A 20492-nucleotide genomic window follows, 5' to 3' on the forward strand; every position below is an offset into this window, starting at 1 on the left:
TTAGCATGTGCAGCGCCATTGAGGGCTTCCACCATTTTAATGTAGTCAAGTGGGTGGCTGAACCCTCTTGGTGGCCTTGTTAGAGTCATGTCTAATCCGGGTCATCAGGAGTGATCAGTCAATCATAAAGAAGGAAATTGACTACTTCAAAATGGAGATTGCCTCAATGGCACTGCCCATGCTGTCACAGATGCTATAATGGTCCAGATACAAAGATGAAACCTAATGTGCATTATGGGTAATATTACCCACAATCCCAATACAAATCCAGAATTGAAGATGTGATGTCATTGTACTAAAATAACAGCATTCACCCTTTGCATGCCATCTATGTTTTATTAGGACGTCATACACAAACCATGACATGCTAAAAGACTGTTATAGAGCGCTTGCCATCATGTCAAGGGGACTCACTTGAAGGGGTCAGCAGTACTTTGTCCATATTATAAATACATACAGTACATACATTCTTATTTGAATCAACTAATTAGGACAGTATAATGACTTCCATTTACAGATATCATATTGTCCATCCAAAAACGATGTCCAAAGACTATATTGAGATGTACATTAATACAACATGTATACATATTTAGAAAACTGGTAATCATAAAATAGCAGGGATGAGATCAATTCCAGAAATTCAATTCAAATCTCTCTCCCTGAAAATCCCATTTAATTAAATTCAAGTTCCGGATCAATCTTTAATTTCAGAGATAATTCCATTCAACTCAATATTATCGCAACAATTCAACAAATTCCAATTTTAATTCAGTTCCCTCAGGCTTTGAGGCTGACCATATCACTGTTCAGACAGCCTAGCTATACCTGAAATATAGAAATACAAGTTGAAATTATTCAAATCAAATCATACAATCAATGTTTGATGCTATGTGCATTCACTTTATTAACTGGTTTTACAATTCCAATTCAAAAAGTCCAAACAAATCTAATTCCAGTTCATTTCCATAGCTTGAAGACTTTTTAAAAATGAGAATTTAATTAAATTCTCCACTTCATGAGTGAATTCAAACAATTTATTGGAATTTTAAATTAAATTAGAATTGACCCCAACCCAGTAAAATAGTAAGGACATATTTCAAATTGAAAATAAAAGTATAAATACAGAACAAAATGCAAGGCGCCACAGCTTTGAATGATTCAGTTCATTTGAAAATAAAATAGATTTGGGTAGAGGTGGCAAAAAGTCATTTGAAAATAGAACTAATCCAAGTGGACCCTCGTTTTTTTACTGACTGTAAGACACAGTGAGCTCCAAAAGTATTGGGACAGTGACACACATTTTGTTGTTTTAGCTCTGTACCATTTCAAATACAGAGTACAATGACTCATTTAAAATCCAAAGTGCTGGAGTACAGAGCAAAAAAATAAAAAATGTGTCACTGTCCCAATACTTTTGGAGCTCACTGTACATACATAAACAGCCCATTACTGCATATTCCCAGTTCACATAAAACAGTGAAAAATGATGATCAGCGGCTTACATTCCTTTCAGTGTAATAATATGTATGTCTGCCACATCCAAAATAATGTGTTCAAAGTATAACCAAAAGACAATAAGCTGTGTCGATTTTTAACAGGAAAGGTGACTGACATGACGACAACCCAGAAGTCTAACAAAAAATCTACGGATTACAATAGGGAGAAAGTGGGAACATTTGTTCTAATATACAGGACAGTATCTAAAATAAATCACAACTCCATACATAGTACATCACGTGAATGAGCACTTCACGATTTACCAAAAAAATTACTTATTTGTCAACAGATATCCATCAATCAACGACCTTAGAATGAACTCAACCACCAGCTTATATGGATCACTAAAAAATAAAGGTTTGATGATATTTCATGGTTTGTACACATTTCCAGCCATTTTAGTGCAAAAGGCCTCAGGGGAGCACTGGGCTGCAGGTAAGAGAGCAAGTCTGGAGAAAAGCACGATCATTATGTCAATTCATTTAGGCACTGGGTTCTTTATAAACTTGGTACTTGCAATTGGTTTGAAATTTGCCTGAGCTATTTTAAAAAGTGGTAAAACATAACCATGCTCAGAAAAGTGCAATTGTCACTTTTGACGACATTTTCCTTGTAGCTGAGAAGGGTGAAATTGTAAGGGGGAAGAAGGAGAAAATAAAGGCTTGAAAAGGAAAGTTGCGATTGCATCCCTCTATATGACAGCTGACACTGCTGTGTGTGTGTGTGTGTGTGTGTGTGTGTGTGTGCTCTTGCATATGTACACTACTGTTCAAAAGTTTGGGGTAACTTAGAAATGCCCATGTTTTTTCAAGAAAAGCACATTTTCTGTCCTTTAAAATAACATCAAATTGATCAGAAATACAGTGTAGACATTGTTAATGTTGTAAATTACTATTGTAGCAGGAAACCTATCTACATAGTCGTACAGAGGTCCATTATCAGCAACCATCACTCCTGTGTTCCAATGGCACATTGTGTTAGCTAATCCAAGTTTATCATTTTGAAAGGCTAATTGATAATTAGAAAACCCCTTTGCAATTATGTTAGCACAGCTGAACACTGTTGTACTGATTAAAGAAGCAATAAAACTGGCCTTCTTTAGACTAGTTGAGTATCTTCAGCATCAGCATTTGTGGGTTTGATTACAGGCTCAAAATGGCCAGAAACAAAGACCTTCTGAAACTCTGCAGCCTATTCTTGTTTTGCAAAATGAAGGCTATTCCATGTCAGAAATTGCCAAGAAACTGAACATCTCGTACAACAATGTGTAGCACTCCCTTCACAGAACAGCGCACATGCAATAGCCTTAATTTTCTCAGAACAAGAAAAGACTGACGAGATTCAGGAGAAAGGTCTTTGTTTCTGGCCATTTTGAGCCTGTAATCGAACCCACAAATGCTGATGCTGAAGATACTCAACTAGTCTAAAGAAGGCCCGTTTTATTTCTTCTTTAATCAGTACAACAGTTTTTAGCTGTGCTAACATTATTATCAATTAGTCTTTTAAAATTATATACTTGGATTAGCTAATACAATGTGCCATTGAAACACAGGAGTGATGGATAATGGGCAATGTATGACTATGTAGATATTCCATTACAAAAAAAAATCTGCCATTTCCAGCTACAACAGTCATTTAAAACATTCATGTCTACACTGTATTTCTGATCAATTTGATGTTATTTTAAGGGATATTTTTTAAATATTTTCTTTCAAAGACAAGGACATTTCTAAGTGACCCCAAACTTTTGAACATTAGTGTATGTGCATGCTTGTGTGAAGACATCACACTAGCCTAAGATCCACAATAGACCAACGCTAGTTTCCAGATAACAACAGGGTTGAGGTCCTCCCCACCACCATGGGGACACAGTCTATGAGCCCAGCCAGTATGTTCCTGTGCTGGGGAGGGCTATAAACCAGAGTTGTGCACACTAGGGATGGGGTAGAACTTGGACACTCGGCTCTGGGTCGTGGGGTTAAGGCATTCCGACTCGCCGCTCATCTTGAAAAAGACCTCCTGCTCCTGGAGCTTGCGTGTGAATTCCTCCTCCAAGGCCTACATGTGCCAGAAGAAAGACAACAGACTCAAACATCCAAAACAACAACTTACACTGAGGCTATGTCATGATTCTCCACACTGTGCACTTACAAACTCCCAGTCATGGAGTCAAAAGCAATGGATTGGTGTAATCATTGGCTAGAGGAAGTTTCCACCATTGTTACATCCATGCAAGTGCATTTTAGGAGAATCGCAACGCAGCATGAAACTTTAAAGGATGATAACATAAGAGGGTTGTAAACATGGATAGGTCTTTGTTTCACCTTCTTCCTGGGCCGCAGTTTCTCCCTCCACTCCTGCAGCTCCTGGCTGTGCTCTTCATCGAGCTCCTTCAGCTTCTGAGTCTCGTGTTCAATCAGGAGATGGCACTTCTCATTCTGAAACACACAACAGCAGGAACAGGGTGACCTACTGGAGCTACCTACATACATAATGGGGATGCCTAGTCAGTTAAAAAAACAATGCATTGAACCGAAATGGGTCTTCTGCATTTAACCCAACCCTTCTGAATCAGAGAAGTGTGGGAATCTGCCTTAATCAACGTCATCGGCGCCCGGGGAGTAGTAATTGTTGGGGGTTCCCTGCCCTGCTGAAGGGCAGAACAGCAGATTTTTCCACCTTGCTAGCTCAGGGATTCGAACCAGCGACCTTTCAGTTACCGACCCAATGCTCTTAACCGCTAGGCTACCTTAAAAGGAATTGTATCACAATCCGTGTTTTAAGGAAAGGACAATATCAAAACATGCCAGAATGTCTATCCGCAGGCCTTCATCATTGGTGGAATGTAGGATTTGCCCCATTCTGAGCTGTGCTGTTCAGCAGCCATGGTGCTGAAACTGGCGATCAGCTATCCGCTTTACCTAGCGTTTGACCGTGGAAGGTGTCCATGGTGCTAAAACATTGCTTGTGTGTGCGCCAGTGCATGACACTTGAGTTACCACAAGCTCCTTTATTTTAACAGTGCATTCAGAAAGTATTGAGACCCCTTGACTTTTTCCACATTTTGTTACCTTACAGCTTTATTCTAAAACTGATTAAAACGTGTTAGTGTCATAATATATATTTTCACCAATTTCTCTTCTGACTGAATACATGATACAAGAGCTGAGGCAACAGAGTGGATGGGCAAAGGTTGGTTTGATGCAGCAATTTGATGGATGCTCATGATGACAACATCTCCCTCAACATGATCAAGACAAAGGAGATGATTGTGGACTACAGGAAAAAGACGACCAAGCACGCCCCCTTTCTCATCGACGGGGCTGCAGTGGAGCAGGTTGAGAGCTTGAAGTTCCTTGGTGTCCACATCACCAACGAACTAACATGGTCCAAGCACACCAAGACGGTCGTAAAGAGGGCATGGCAAAACCTATTCCCCCTCAGGAGACTGAAAAGATTTGGCATGGGTCCTCAGATCCTCAAAAGGTTCTACAGCTGCACCATCGAGAGCATGACTGGTTGCATCACTGCCTGGTATGGCAATTGCTCATCCTCCGACCTCAAGGCACTATAGAGGGTAGTGCGAACGGCCCAGTACATCACTGGAGCCAAGCTTCCTGCCATCCAGGACCTCTATACCAGGCGGTGTCATAGGAAGGACCTAAAAAAATTGTCAAAGACTCCAGCCACCCTAGTCATAGACTGTTCTCTCTGCTACCACATGGCAAGCGGTACCGGAGTGCCAAGTCTAGGTCCTAGAGGATTATAAAGAGCTTCTACCCACAAGCCATAAGACTCCTGAACATCTAATCAAATGGCTACCCATACTATTTGCATTTTTTTCAACTGCATTGTTGGTTATGGGCTTGTAAGTAAGCATTTCACTGTTGTATTTGGCGCATGTGACTAATACAATTTGATTTGATTTATCATTACATAAAGAGTCCCCGTTATTTATTCTCTATGATTTGACTATATTTATTAAGATCCCCATTAGCCGACACCAATGGCGACAGGTAGTCTAAACTGGGGTTCGACACATAACGATAAAGACAGACAAAATAGTTTACAATTGACATACATTTAAAAACATTAACATGTAGTGTGCATCTATCAGTTACACATACTGTACATGTCAATACATACACACAACAAGTAGGTCACATGGGGGAGAAACGTTGTGCAGTGAGGTGTTGCTTCATTTGTTTTGCTGTTCACAATGTGAGATGGAAAAGAGTTCCATGCACTCATGGCTCTGTATAATTGCATATAGATTGTATATAGACTTTTTTCTGTTGTATTATTGATTGTATGTTTGTTTATTCCATGTGTAACTCTGTTGTTGTTTGTGTCGCACTACTTTGCTTTACCTTGGACAGCTCGCAGTTGTAAATTAGAACTTGCTCTCAACTAGCCTACCTGCTTAAATAAAGGTGAAAAAAATACAAAATAAATACTGTACGTTTCCTTGAATTTGTTCTGGACCTGGGAAAATACCCCTAGCGGCATGTCTGCTGGGGTGTGTGTGTGTGTCAGCTGTGTGTAAGTTGACTATGCAAACAATTTGGCATTTCCAACACATTTCTTATAAAAACAAGAAGTGATGCAGTCAGTCAGACTGGCATGCATAGTATTAATATCAGCCCTCTGAACTTTAAACAAGTCAATATAATAATCCAGACGGATTACCAGGACGTGTACTCAAAGCACGCGCTGACCAACTAGCAAGCGTCTTCACTGACATTTTCAACATGTTTCAAGCAGATCACTATAGTCCTTGTGCCCAAGAACACTAAGGTAACCTGCCTAAATGACTCCGGCCAGTAGCACTCACATCTGTAGCCATGAAGTGCTTTGAAAGGCTGGTCATGGCTCACATAAACACCATTATCCCAGAAACCCTAGACCCACTCCAATCTGCATACAGTCCTAACAGATCCACAGATGATGCAGTCTCTATTGCATTCCATACTGCCCTTTCCCTCCTGGACAAAAGGAACTCCTATGTGAGAACGCTATTCATTGACTACAGCTCAGCATTCAACACCATAGTGCCCTCAAAGCTCATCACTAAGCTAAAGACCCTGGGACTAAACACCTCCCTCTGCAACTGGATCCTGGACTTCCTGATGGGCCGCCTCCAGGTGGTAAGAGTAGGTAACAACACATCCGCCACACTGATCCTCAAAACAGGGGCACGTCAGAGATGCATGCTCAGTCCACTCCTATACTCCCTGTTCATTCATGACTGCACAGCCAGGCACGACTCCAACACCTTCAATAAGTTTGCCGATGACACAAGAGTGGTAGGCCTGATCGCTGACAACAACGAGACAGCCTATAGGGAGGAGGTCAGAGACCTGGCCGTGTGGTGCCAGGACTACAACCTCTCCCTCAACGTGATCAAGACCAAGGAGATAATTGTGGACTACAAAGTTGTCTGCAAACTTGATTTGGAAGCATGCATGGCCACGCAGTCATGGGTAAACAGGGAGTACAGGAGGGGGCTGAGCATGCGCCATTGTGTTGCCCCTGTTTTGAGGATCAGCATAGTGCAGGCATTGTTGCATACCTTCACCACCTGGGGGTGGCCAGTCAGGAAGTCCAGGACCCAGTTGCACAGGATTGGGGTTCAGACTGAGGGCCCCAAGCCTAATGATGAGAATGGAGGTGATTACGGTGTTGAAAGCTGAGCTACAGTGCCTTGCGAAAGTATTCGGCCCCCTTGAACTTTGCGACCTTTTGCCACATTTCAGGCTTCAAACATAAAGATATAAAACTGTATTTTTTTGTGAAGAATCAACAACAAGTGGGACACAATCATTAAGTGGAACGACATTTATTTATTTAACCAATCAAAAACTGAAAAATTGGGCGTGCAAAATTATTCAGCCCCCTTAAGTTAATACTTTGTAGAGCCACCTTTTGCTGCGATTACAGCTGTAAGTCGCTTGGGGTATGTCTCTATCAGTTTTGCACATCGAGAAACTGATTTTTTTTCCCATTCCTCCTTGCAAAACAGCTCGAGCTCAGTGAGGTTGGATGGAGAGCATTTGTGAACAGCAGTTTTCAGTTCTTTCCACAGATTCTCGATTGGATTCAGGTCTGGACTTTGACATTCTAACACCTGGATATGTTTATTTTTGAACCATTCCATTGTAGATTTTGCTTTATGTTTCGGATCATTGTCTTGTTGGAAGACAAATCTCCGTCCCAGTCTCAGGTCTTTTGCAGACTCCACCAGGTTCTCTTCCAGAATGGTCCTGTATTTGGCTCCATCCATCTTCCCATCAATTTTAACCATCTTCCCTGTCCCTGCTGAAGAAAAGCAGGCCCAAACCATGATGCTGCCACCACCATGTTTGACAGTGGGGATGGTGTGTTCAGGGTGATCATCTGTGTTGCTTTTACGCCAAACATAACGTTTTGCATTGTTGCCAAAAAGTTCAATTTTGGTTTCATCTGACCAGAGCACCTTCTTCCACATGTTTGGTGTGTCTCCCAGGTGGCTTGTGGCAAACTTTAAACGACACTTTTTATGGATATCTTTAAGAAATGGCTTTCTTCTTGCCACTCTTCCATAAAGGCCAGATTTGTGCAATATACGACTGATTGTTGTCCTATGGACAGAGTCTCCCACCTCAGCTGTAGATCTCTGCAGTTCATCCAGATTGATCATGGGCCTCTTGGCTGCATCTCTGATCAGTCTTCTCCTTGTATGAGCTGAAAGTTTAATGTAATGTATGCCATTTAGCAGACGCTTTTATCCAAAGCGACTTACAGTCATGTGTGCATACATTCTACGTATGGGTGGTCCCGGGGATCGAACCCACTACCCTGGCGTTACAAGCGCCATGCTCTACCAACTGAGCTACAGAAGGACCAGGTCTTGGTAGATTTGCAGTGGTCTGATACTCCTTCCATTTCAATATTATCGCTTGCACAGTGCACCTTGGGATGTTTAAAGCTTGGGAAATCTTTTTGTATCCAAATCCAGCTTTAAACTTCTTCACAACAGTATCTCGGATCTGCTTGGTGTGTTGTTCTTCATGATGCTCTCTGCGCTTTTAACGGACCTCTGAGACTATCACAGTGCAGGTGCATTTATACGGAGACTTGATTACACACAGGTGGATTGTATTTATCATCATTAGTCATTTAGGTCAACATTGGATCATTCAGAGATCCTCACTGAACTTCTGGAGAGAGTTTGCTGCACTGAAAGTAAAGGGGCTGAATAATTTTGCACGCGCAATTTTTCAGTTTTTGATTTGTTAAAAAAGACTGAAATATCCAATAAATGTTGTTCCACTTCATGATTGTGTCCCACTTGTTGTTGATTCTTCACACAAATACAGTTTTATATCTTTATGTTTGAAGCCTGAAATGTGACAAAAGGTCGCAAAGTTCAAGGGGGCCGAATACTTTCGCAAGGCACTGTATAGTCAATGAACAGAATCCTTACATAAGTATTCCTCTTGTCCTGATAGGATAGGGCAGTGTCCAGTGCGATGGCATCATCCATGGATCTATTGGGCGGTATGCAAATTGCAGTGGGTCTATGGTGTCGAGTAAGGTGGACGTGATATGATCCTTAACTCGCCTCTCAAAGCACTGATGACAGAAGTGAGTGCTATGGGGCGATAGTCATTTAGTCCAGTTACCTTCGCTTTCTTGGGTACAGGAAAAATGGTGTACATCTTGAATCACGTGAGGACAGCAGACTTGGATAGGGAGAGATTTAATATATTCGTAAACACTCCAGCCAGCTGGTCGGTCTGCGCACTCGGGAGGACCCGGCTCGGGGTGCTGTCTGGGCCTGTACTCACGTCGGCCACGGAGAACGAGAGCTCACAGTCCTCTGTAGCGGCCAGTGTGAGCAGCACTGTTTTATCCTCTAAGCGGGCAAAGGTGTTTGGCTTGTCAGGGATAAAGACATCAGTGTCGTGGCTGGTTTTCCCTTTATAATTCGTGATTGTCTGGAGTCCCTGTCACATGCATCGTGTCTGAGCCATTTAATTGCGATTTCACTTTGTTTCTGTACTAACGTTTTGCCTGTTTGATTGCCTTATGGGGGAGCATAACAGGACTGTTTGTATGCAATCATATTCCCAGTCACCTTGCTGTGGTGAAATGAGGTGGTCCCACTGTAGGTTTTGTGCGATTGCTGCCACGTTTTTTGGTTTGGATAGGGTTTAATCATCACAATGGGAACAACATAGCCTGTACACTTCCTGATGAACTCAGTCACCGTGTCAGTGTATACGTCACTGTTATTCTCAGAGGCAACCCGGAACATGTCCCAGTCCGCGTGATCAAAACAGTCTTGAAGCATGGATTCTGATTGGTCAGACCAGCATTGAATATACCTCAGCACAGGAACTTCCTGTTTTAGTTTCTGGGAGGGGGGAGCAAAATGGAGTCGTGATCGGATTTGCCGAAGGGGGGCCTTGTAGCCATCCTGGAAGGGGGAGAAACAATGGTTGAGAGTTTTTGAAGAGCGAGTACTACAGGCGATGTGTTGATAGAACTTCGGTAGCGTTTTCCTCAGATATGCAGTTTCTAGTTTGAACAAGGTCCAGTGTAGTTCCTTGAGAGCTGTCGTGGCTTCAGGGGGAATACACATAGCTGTGACGATAATCGAAGAAAATTATCTAGGGAGGTAATGCCGTCTGCATCTGATTGTGAGGTATTCTAGGTCGAGTGAACAAATGGACTTGAGTTCCTGCACGTTACCTCAATCACACCATGAGTAGTTAATCATGAAACATACACCTCCACCTTTTTTCTTCCCGGAGAGTTCTTTATTCCTATCCTAAATGTATTGAAAACCCAGCTGGCTGTATGGATGGGGACAGTACATCCGGAGAGAGCCATTATTCCATGAAACAGAGTACGTCTCTCTGGAAGGAGACCCTCACCCTGAGCTCGACAACTTTATTGTCCAGGGACAGAACATTAGCGAGTAATATACTCAGAAGCGGTGGAAGGTGTGTACGCCTCCTGAGTTGGACTAAAAGTCCCTTCCGAAAACCTCTTCACCGGCGGCGTCTTGGATTAGCCTCTGGGATAAGTTCAATCGCCTTGGAAGGTATGAACAAAAGGTTCCAATTCAGGAAAGTCGTGATACCTGGTCGAAATGATGTTGAGTTTCCCGTTTCACTGTATGTAATAATGCGAAGAACATTCTGGGCTCGGGGTAAGTGTGTGTGTGTACCTGAAGCTGCTGCAGCTCTCTGATGTTGGAGTCACACTGCAGCTGCAGGTCTCTCATCTGGTTCTCATGTTTCTGATGTTGATGGAGTCTCTCGTTCTTCTGCCTCTTCTCCTCCTGGGCCGCAAACTGGAACAAAAACACACACCTCACATTATTCTGTTGAAAAAAATATATAACTGTGTGTGTACCGTACACACTATAAAATACCTGTTTGATCTTCTCCCTTTCCTGCTCCGGGGTGCCAGGTGCAGAGGTGATGCGGAGGCTCTTCTTGAACATGGCCATGCGTGTCTTGGCATCACCCCGCTGGATCTTCGGCAGACGACCTCTCTCCTGGGCCTGTCTGTTCTTCATCTCCTCAATCAGACGCTGGTTGTAGCGCTGCATCTGCTCCATTTCCTACACGACACATTTCAATTATTAACCTTTATTTAACTAGGGAAGTCAGTCAAGAACAAATTCTTATATGCAGTGACGGCCTACCAAAAGGCAAAAGGCCTCCTGCGAGGATAAAAAATAAATCAATTGGACAAAACACACATCACGACACGAGACACCACAACACTACATAAAGAGAGACATAAGACGACAACATAGCATGGCAGCAAAACCACACGACAACAGCACAATATGATAGCAGCACAAAACATAGTTCAAACATTATTGGGCACAGACAACAGCAAGAAGTTAGAGACAACAATACATCACGCGAAGCAGCCACAAATATCAGTAAGAGTGTCCATTCAATACTTTATCTGGATCCACAATAAAATGCATTGAAATGAGAGCTCTAACCTTTCAGCACACTTTCAAATCACCCATTAATGTCAAAATGTAATGCACCTCACAGTCTAGCCTCAGTCCAGATTACCTGATGTAGATAATACCAATACTGGATTGTACTTCACCAGAGCTGTTCAGTAGGTCCCAGAGCCCTTACCTTCTCGTGTCTCTTGAGCAGCTGGTGTCTCTGCATGAAGTACTGGTCTTTGAGCTGCTGCTTGAGCAGCTGGTGCTTCTCCTGCAGGTGGCGCTCTTCCAGCTCCCACATGGCTGCCTCTCGAGCTGAGGGAGGAGGCCAGAGACACGTCAGGCGGGGTGGTAACACACACACACACACACACACACACACACACCATTTCCGGTAAAGAGCACCATCTGGCAAGACAGGCTGGTCACAAATAAGTCATTCAGGAAATTGCATCACTGTGGTGGGAAAGTTATAACACAAAACTCCACTGAGAACTTCACCATTTACAATAGTATTATTTCACTATCAAATCCTTCATATAGCAAAAGGCATTCACCCATTGAGGTAGCCATGGTGAAGTCATGTTAAATGATTGAGATCTCTCTCTCTTAGGCAGTCTCTTTATGGTAGTCTGTGGTAAGTATATGTATTTTTTCACAAAGCTGTTGTATGTGGCTAGGTTTGCTGTGTTCATAAGACTCTGTGGTACTGTACATTTCTCCCTCACCTCTCATGAGCTGTTGTATCTGGTTAAGTTTGAAAAGTGCATTCGGAAATAATTAATTCCCCATTCCCTTTTACATAAAATATATATTTTTCAAATCTACCATAACAACAACCTGAAAACTGGTTTTAGACATTTTTGGTAATAAAAAAAAAAAAATCCCTTTACATAAGTATTCAGACCCTTTGCTATGAGACTCGAAACTGAGCTTAGGTGCATCCTGTTTTATTAACCATCCCTGGGATGATTGGAGTCCACCTGTGGTAAATTCAATTGATTGGACATGATTTGGAAAGGCACACACCTGTCTATATAAGGTCCCACAATTGACTGTGTCAGTGTTCTTCGTAGAGCTCCGAGACAGGATAATGTTGAGGCACAGATCTGGGGAAGGGTACCAAAACATTTCTGCAGCATTGAAGGACCCAAGAACACAGTGACCTCCATCATTCTTAAATGGAAGACCTTTGGAACCACCAAGACTCTTCCTAGAGCTGGCCACCCAGCCAAACCGAGCAATCGGGTGAGAAGGACCTTGGTCAGGGAGGTGACCAAGAACCCAATGGTCACTCTGACAGAGCTCCAGAGTTCCTCTGTGGAGATGGGAGAACCTTCCAGAAGGACAACCATCTCTGCAGCACTCCACCAAATCAGGCCTTTGTGGTAGACTGGCCAGATGAAAGACACTCCTCAGTAAAAAGCACATGACAGACCGCTTGGAGTTTGCCAAAAGGCACCTAAAGGACTCAAGACCATGAGAAACAAGATTCTCTTGTCAGATGAAAACAAGATTGAGCTCTTTGGCCTAAATGCCAAGTATTGTCTGGAGGAAACCTGGCACCACCCCTACAATGAAACATGGTGGTGGAAGCATCATGCTGTGGGGATGTTTTTCAGCAGCTGGGACTCAGTCAGGATCGAGAGAAAGACGAACGGAGCAAATTACAGAAAGACCCTTGATGAAATCCTGCTCCAGAGCGCTCAGACTGGGGCAAAGGTTCACGTTCCAGCAGGACAACGACTCTAAGCACACAGCCAAGACAACGTAGAAGTGGCTTCGGGGACAAGTCTCTGAATGTCCTTGAGTGGCCCAGTCAGAGCCCAGACCTGAACCCGATCAAACACCTCGAGAGACCTGAAAATATCTGGGTAGCGACGCTGCCCCATCCAACCTGACAGAGCATGAGAGGATCTGCAGAGAAGAATGGGAGAAACTCCCAAAATACAGGTGTGCCAAGCTTGTAGCGTCATACCAAAAAAAGAGTTGAGGTTGTAATTTCTGCCAAAGGTGCTTCAACAAAACGACTGAGTAAATGGTCCGAATACTTCTGTAAATGTGATAGTTGTTTTTTTTTTGTGCAAAATTTTCAAAAATTCTGTTTTTTCTTTGTCATTATGGGATATTGTGTGTAGATTGATGTGGGCAAAAACAATTTAATCCATTTTAAAATAAGGCTGTAACGCAACAAGATGTGGAAAAATTCAACAAGTCTGAATACTTTCTGAATCCACTGATTTCATAGCTCTATGGTACTGTAAATCTCTCTCACGAGCTGTTGTATGTGGTTAAGTTTGCTGTATTATAGCGCTCTATGTTACTGTAAATCTCTCTCTCACCTCTCATAAGCTGTTGCTTGTGGTTGAGGCAGTCTCTCTCGATGGTGGCGATCTCATGTTTGTGCTGTTGGATGATCTTCTTCAGGGCTCCATCCAACTCCTGCTGCTGCTTCTGCAGAAACTCCTGCTCCTGAGGATGGAGAGAAGGGAGAGAGAGAGGGGGTATGGGGAACAGAAAGGGAGTGAGCAGGGATAAGGGGAGGAAGTGGGGCAAGGTAAAGGTATCAGAGGGTGATAAGAGGACAATACGTGGGTAGATGGGGGTTCATTGACAGAAGATGGAGGGATGAGACATGGGCAGGAGGGATGCAGAAGATGGTGGGGTAAAAAACAGACAAATGGTGCGAGTGAGGTATAGAAATGAGGCATGGGGATAAGGAACATTTAGAAAGGACAGGGGGTTAAGAGTTGATGACAGAGAGGGGAGAGAGAAGGAAAGAGGCAAACATGAGTGATTTTATTTATTGTGCATCACACACCAGGGACAGCCAGAACAGTGCAGACTACATGAAGGAACTTTCATAAATACCATGCCAACCACTACTATAGATCAACACAGTACTACACTCCAAAGAAGAAGCACATCATTGACTGCAGTCAGTGGGGCAAAGAGACAGTCAGAAGTCATGGGAATGATCCAACATTTGAGGAATGGATGGAAAGAGAGAAAAACATTTAACAACCCAGTCGAGATCCACAGTTTCCATGTATGACGACATCCAAATTGACATTCACAGAAAGAGTAAATTATACATAACATCATTACGGTAAAATAATATGCCTGGTTATTGTTGCTGAGGGGTATGTTTTACATGATTACTAAACATGAAACCAACGTTATTGTCCTGGTCATGCCTTTTGAAGCCATCATTGAGGAAAAGCTTTCAAATAGAAAATTAAGTTTAAAGATTCACTATGCAGAAATTGCTCTGCCATTATATATTTCCTGGATGTAATAGTAATATCTAATTTCAGTTTGTGACAAAACAAGCCAGTATAGTGTAGAGAATCATTGTACCATCTAAACCACAGTGAAGTATATTTTCCATAACAAAATAATATAGTATTTTGAGCTGTTTGAAGCTGGTGTACAAAACCGAAAGTAAGACGCAAAAACTAAACTTAAGAACCGAAAGCACAGAAATAACGCACATAGAACCGATCTACCGCTTCTTAGACAAGCTTTCAACGAGAATGCCAGATCTGTAACTGACATTTCCGTGTGAATTTGGTCGGGTCGTCCAGAAAGTGACATATTGCAGATTTAACAATGATTTATTCTCTGATATTTCTCAGCAGGCTACACTACTATTAACATTTACAATATTATACTTATTAACTTTAGGTTTTAATCCAACAGCGTTAGCATAACCTAGAGTTACCATAAAATACTCTCCATTGGATCACACCACAAAAAAAGGTTCAGCTCTTGTTGCAGTCTCCCAAACAGAGTGTGATGTCACAGGTGGGGGCGTAACATACAGGACACATCTACAGTTACAGTGCGTGGCAGAAGAGATACCAAACAGAAGGAGAAGTACCAGTGTGGCAACACAGTGACAACACTGCAATACATCGACACCACAATGCTCGCATGTGCAGTCTCAATCTCAATCAGGTTTACACTTTGACGAAGACATACACATGTGAGCAGGAGGCCCGGTAGAGACGGAGAGGGGGTGACAACTTACATCCTGCATCTGAGCGTTGAAGAGAGCACATGAGGACAACTGAAAAGACTGTATCATAATCTGGGCCACACCCTGTGGAGGAGAGCACACAGCGCACTCATCCAGATCAGGGAGAGAGCACACGCTACACACAGCAGGCTGAGGAAAACACACACAAAAGACACACAAAGACCGACAGACACAGGCTAAGAAACACTCCCGCACACCCAAAGACAGACACTCACCTCGACACAGGCCGAGAAACACAAAGACAATCCAGTCAACAGGAACAACCACACACACACACACACCAGACACACTCTCCCGGAGTTTCTAAACCTTTTTCTGTTTTAGGGGTAGACTAAAGCAGGAGTGAGGCGCATGGCACAGTAGGAGGACGAAGTTAATTCAATTCAGGTTATTCATATGCATAACGAATACAGGATGGGTTAGTGTCGTTATTGTCCTATTCATGCGTGGTCAGATTGAGTTGCCTGTGCAGTAGGAACTACTAGTCACACTTCTATTCCAGCGATCAATACAATACTGTGTTAAACTTCCATGCTCCCTTTCTGATTAGCTCCTTCTTTGATGGTCAGGTAAAAAACTGAGCTAACCAACTCCTGAAAACAATCATTTCAAAAATGGAGGGAAAAAGAATAACAAGGGGGATGAGATCTTGTCCTCATCAACGCTCAGAGACATTTGAAGAGGGGTGTATATGTGGGACAAGATTTGTGAAAGTGTGTGTGTGAGTGAGTGAGTGAGTGAGTGAGTGAGTGAGTGAGTGAGTGAGTGAACATTTACCTTTGGAGTCTGAATGAGAGATAGATCTTCCTTTAAGAGTTTCATGAGCGCTCTCCTCATGAATTTGGGTGACTGTTCAACTTCCTGTTTCACCTATAGTGTGGGAAAACTGGGAGTTGTAGTTTCCTGGACAGCTATGTACGGCAGCCATAATAACTCGAGGAAAAGTCATGCAAGGACCTGATGAATTAATTTAGATATCCACAAACCCTGGTTTGATTGATAGTGTCTCCACGCTAGATCTCCAAGGGGTCGGTGTTCGATTTAATGAGGAAATGTTTTGCTTTGTTTGATTAGAAGAGTGTCCAAAACCTTTAGCGCAAAGACATGTTTCCAGTGTTTGAGGGATTAGAGTTGATTAGTTTCTGTTGACAGACTTGATACCTGCATGATTAAATCAGCTTGCAGTGTTAAATAGGAAAACAAGCTTGTCTGGAATAATTCCCTAGTGTTAACTTCCCACCATGCAAGTCCTTTAGAGAGATTTAATCTTAAGTACAGAATGCTTCCACAGTGATCTCAAAAGAAGGTGCACACTCCTAATCCAGTTTGTAAAATATATTTTTAGTTTTGACCACAGACAGCTAAGGCAGTTTTGTTGAGACATGGCACCAAAATCATTTCCAGAGGTTTCTCCTGACCACAGTTATTCTTTTGTCAAGACATTCTCTTGAGACAGCTTGGTATTTGAATGTGCATCAATCTTGGGATCACTGGTCAGTAAGAAAACCCCCAATAGGAAAAGGCCTAAACTGCTACAATACTTCACAAGGCCATTGAAGTGTTTCAAAGATGTAATCATATGAGCCTTTAACAAAATGAGTTTCCCAAAACCTGTCATCCCATCACCAAGCCCAACTCACACACACTCACACAAGCGACATGGTTACTTACACATAAATACAGTACAGTCAAATACATTTATGGACTAATATAACTTATAATACAATATAAATAGCCATATAATACAATATGAAATTTAACAATATATAAAACAACTATGCCAGAAAGAAATATGGATTTTAAAGATTCATTCCAGGAGCCAGTGCAGATCCTGTATAGGTTCGAAGTAGTTGCTATGTTCAGATGAGCAGCGAGAACGGTCAGTCTAATCAGGTGTGTAGGATTGCCATGCATGTATGAAATAACCACCATCACAGAGTTAGATAGGCTTGGCTATGAGAGTTGCCTGAGAACACTTCACCAACATGGCAGAATACTTAAAGCTTCCCAGATAGCTAATGGAGCTATAAGAGCAGCATAAATTAGAGACACAGTAAAGCTAAGCTACATTGCCTGTACTCTACACAGAACAAAGAATGCATCATTTATAGAACTTGGAAAAAGAAGCCACATCATTTTCAGATGTATGGCATGAATTTTTTAAAAAGCACATTGTATGCATGACTAGTACCAAGAAATAAGGCAAGAGTTGCATGCCAAAGCTGTTGAGCAGAGAATCACCCTGTTGCATCCCCAAAAATCATGAAAAAGGCATGATAAGGGCTTATTATGGCTATAGACTATAATAAACAGTTTATAAACCCTTTATAAATTATACCCAAATGTAAGGAAGGTATCAACAGCAAGGAAAATGGGAGTTTATTTAGATATCAGCACACCAGCTCTGGTAAGTAAGCCCCAGTCCCCAACAGTCTCATGCACTTTCCACTCATGACAAGAGTTTGAGGCATTGCACATGCACAGACCCACGGCCCCTTACCTCCTTCTTGCGGTTCTTGAGCATGTTCTGAAACTTGGAGAGCTCCTTGTCCTGCTCGGCCTTGATGCGTTTTGCCTCGTCCCTCAGCCGGTTGGTATGGTCCTGCTCCAGCCGCTCGATGGTCTGCTTCTGTTTCTTCTCCAGATTCTCCACCTCCTGGTCGTACTGACGCTTCTTACCCTGACAGAACACACGTGGGATTAGTAAGATCAGGCCTTCACAAAGACAAATGCCTATCCTTTGTGGAATGGCAAATGCTTCTTTTGATTATATTTATTATGGATCCCCATTCGTTGCTGCCAAGGCAGGGGTCCAGCATTATGAAGGCTCTTATACCATTTTTAAAACATTACAATACATTCACAACAGATTCTGACTCTGAGGGATGTATATTATTAAAGTATTCGAACATGTCCCAAAGGAATAACAGTGGCTCATTTTGTTATTAATTTCTATCTAAATACGTGTGCAGGATAAAAACCCATTGATATGAATCATCTGGTTTCCAAGGGGACATCCCTAGACAACAACAACGGCATGCACAGATAGCTGCACCAGGATGGGTGACTTACCGTCATCTCCTGCTCGAAGCGGCGGTAGATCTGTTCTCTCTGCTGCTGCAGCTTGTCGCTGAGCGCCTGCTGGGCTCTATGCTCCTCCTTCTGCAGCAGACGCAGCTCTCTCAGCTCCTGGCGCCTGACAGCACACAACAACAACACTTCACATTTGGACTCAACAGATTTCCACCTTCAACTAATGAATAATAACGTATTATATTTCACTCCCGGGAGGGGCACGGAATCTGTCCATAGGTGAGTAAGGTGACCGATTAATATCCTGATTTGACTCGAAATGGAGTCAAAATGGAATGAACCCAGCTCTCAACTCAAGACACCAACAGAAGAACAGCAGACGACATTTGAAATGGAGTATTTTTTTCACTTGCTTTTTAAAACATACAGAGGCCAAAATAGACCATAAAAGTCTACCCATCATCATTGTTCATCAATCTTGGAGTTGTAAAAGCCAGGGAACTGAGCAATGAATGACAACTATTTATGGCAGGGCTCCGAAATGGGTCACATGCCATATTTAGTCACGGTAGAGAGGAGAGAAATACCTCAGGAATCTCATCTCCTCGTTCTTGGTGTCGTTATCGGTGACTATCTTTGACGTGGTCACACTGACCTCCACTCCGTCTACCATGAACTTACGGGTCTTCTTCAGAGTCTTCTTCTGCCGTCTCGTGTCCTGTGGAGAAAAGGAGTTTGTTTTACGTAATGTCTGAATTGAAGTGCATATGTTGGCCCCTTAAATAGGATGTTCACTTGAATGGCACTATGTATATAGGACACATTTGTCATCATTGGTCCTTGTTACCTGTATGGACACAGACCCCGCCTCAGCCTTTTTGGACAGGAAACTGGAGATGGATAGGTTGAGGTCCATGCTGTTACTATCTGCTGCAGAGCTGCTCCCCGAGTCAGAATCCTTCTCCACATCTAGCTCCGACTTAACAGGAGTGCTTTCCTGGTCGGTCTTTGACTCCGAAACAGCATCCTGGGATGGAGCTTCCTCATCTGGTGGCTTCTCCTCCCTCTCGTCTGAGGTCCCCTCCTCAAGAATCACCACCGGTATTACATTATTGTCTCTTTGGGCTTCTGTGTCTGCAGAGACCTCTGTGGAGCCCTCAGCTGCGTCTACCTCTGCGTCTGTGTTGACGTCCGATTCTGTGTTGTCTGTGTCTTCATTCAAGTCGGTGTCTGTGTTTATGTCTGTGACCCCATCAGCCTCTGGTTTAACCTCCTCTGTCATCTCCTCAATGAGCGTCTCCTTCTCAATCTCCTCTGGTTTAGCATTGACCTCGGTCGATACGGCGCCAGGCTCCTCTAAAGCACTCATAGGCTGGTCCCCTGGATCTGTGAATTTGGTGGGAGGCTGGAGAATCACCTCTGGCTCCTCTTTGATTGGTTCCTTCTTCACGTCCTCCTCTGTCTTCCTCTCCTCTACTTCTCCTCTTTCCTTCAGGAATACTTGTGGAGGTCCATCCTCTACTTTCTCCTCTTCCCCTGTCTCCTCACTCACAATCACACTCTCCTGTGTGTCTGATGGTGCTTCTGGCACAATGGTGATCTGACAGTCAGGAATCTCCTCAGGCTTTCCAGCAGGGCTTTCCTCTGGTTTGGGCTCCATGGCCTTCACCTGTCCATTGACTAAGTCCTCATTACTGGCATCAGACACCTCGTTCAGTTTCTCACCCTCTGCCCTGTCGCCCACGCTGGTCCCAAGGCCCTCGTCAGACAGCTTATCACTGGCCTTGTCCTCTGCAGTCTCAGGCTCTGTCTTCTCTGTGACTGAGTCCAGTGTAGAGGTGGTCTCAGAGAGCTTCTCATCCTCAGAGCTGGCCATGCTGGTGTCTGATGGCGCTCGCTTATGTCCGGGCACCACCTTCACAGAAACAACACATGGTCAATCAATGCTGT

The 20492-nt window shown here is 43.1% G+C and overlaps 1 protein-coding gene across 5 annotated transcripts in view; it reads right to left on the minus strand.

Annotated features, from left to right (window-relative positions):
* Nucleotides 1–882: 882 nt before the first annotated feature.
* Nucleotides 883–20492, minus strand: part of slka (STE20-like kinase a) — a 36704-nt gene continuing 17094 nt past the window's right edge. For 2 of the 5 annotated variants that reach the window (XM_035754366.2, XM_052498605.1), the window contains 12 exons: nucleotides 19390–20457; nucleotides 19130–19260; nucleotides 18582–18705; nucleotides 18010–18189; nucleotides 16287–16379; nucleotides 15501–15572; nucleotides 13810–13939; nucleotides 11658–11782; nucleotides 10925–11116; nucleotides 10718–10843; nucleotides 3825–3938; nucleotides 883–3558 (listed from right to left, as the gene is read on the minus strand). In XM_035754366.2, the coding sequence (XP_035610259.1) occupies nucleotides 3412–3558; nucleotides 3825–3938; nucleotides 10718–10843; nucleotides 10925–11116; nucleotides 11658–11782; nucleotides 13810–13939; nucleotides 15501–15572; nucleotides 16287–16379; nucleotides 18010–18189; nucleotides 18582–18705; nucleotides 19130–19260; nucleotides 19390–20457 (2502 nt within the window). In that variant the 3' untranslated portion in view covers nucleotides 883–3411. The remainder of the gene's footprint in view (nucleotides 3559–3824; nucleotides 3939–10717; nucleotides 10844–10924; nucleotides 11117–11657; nucleotides 11783–13809; nucleotides 13940–15500; nucleotides 15573–16286; nucleotides 16380–18009; nucleotides 18190–18581; nucleotides 18706–19129; nucleotides 19261–19389; nucleotides 20458–20492) is intronic. The other 3 variants (XM_035754368.2, XM_035754367.2, XM_035754369.2) reach the window with 3 other exon arrangements.

The sequence above is a fragment of the Oncorhynchus keta genome, chromosome 36 (assembly GCF_023373465.1).
Source record: "Oncorhynchus keta strain PuntledgeMale-10-30-2019 chromosome 36, Oket_V2, whole genome shotgun sequence".
Lineage (NCBI taxonomy): Eukaryota > Metazoa > Chordata > Actinopteri > Salmoniformes > Salmonidae > Oncorhynchus > Oncorhynchus keta.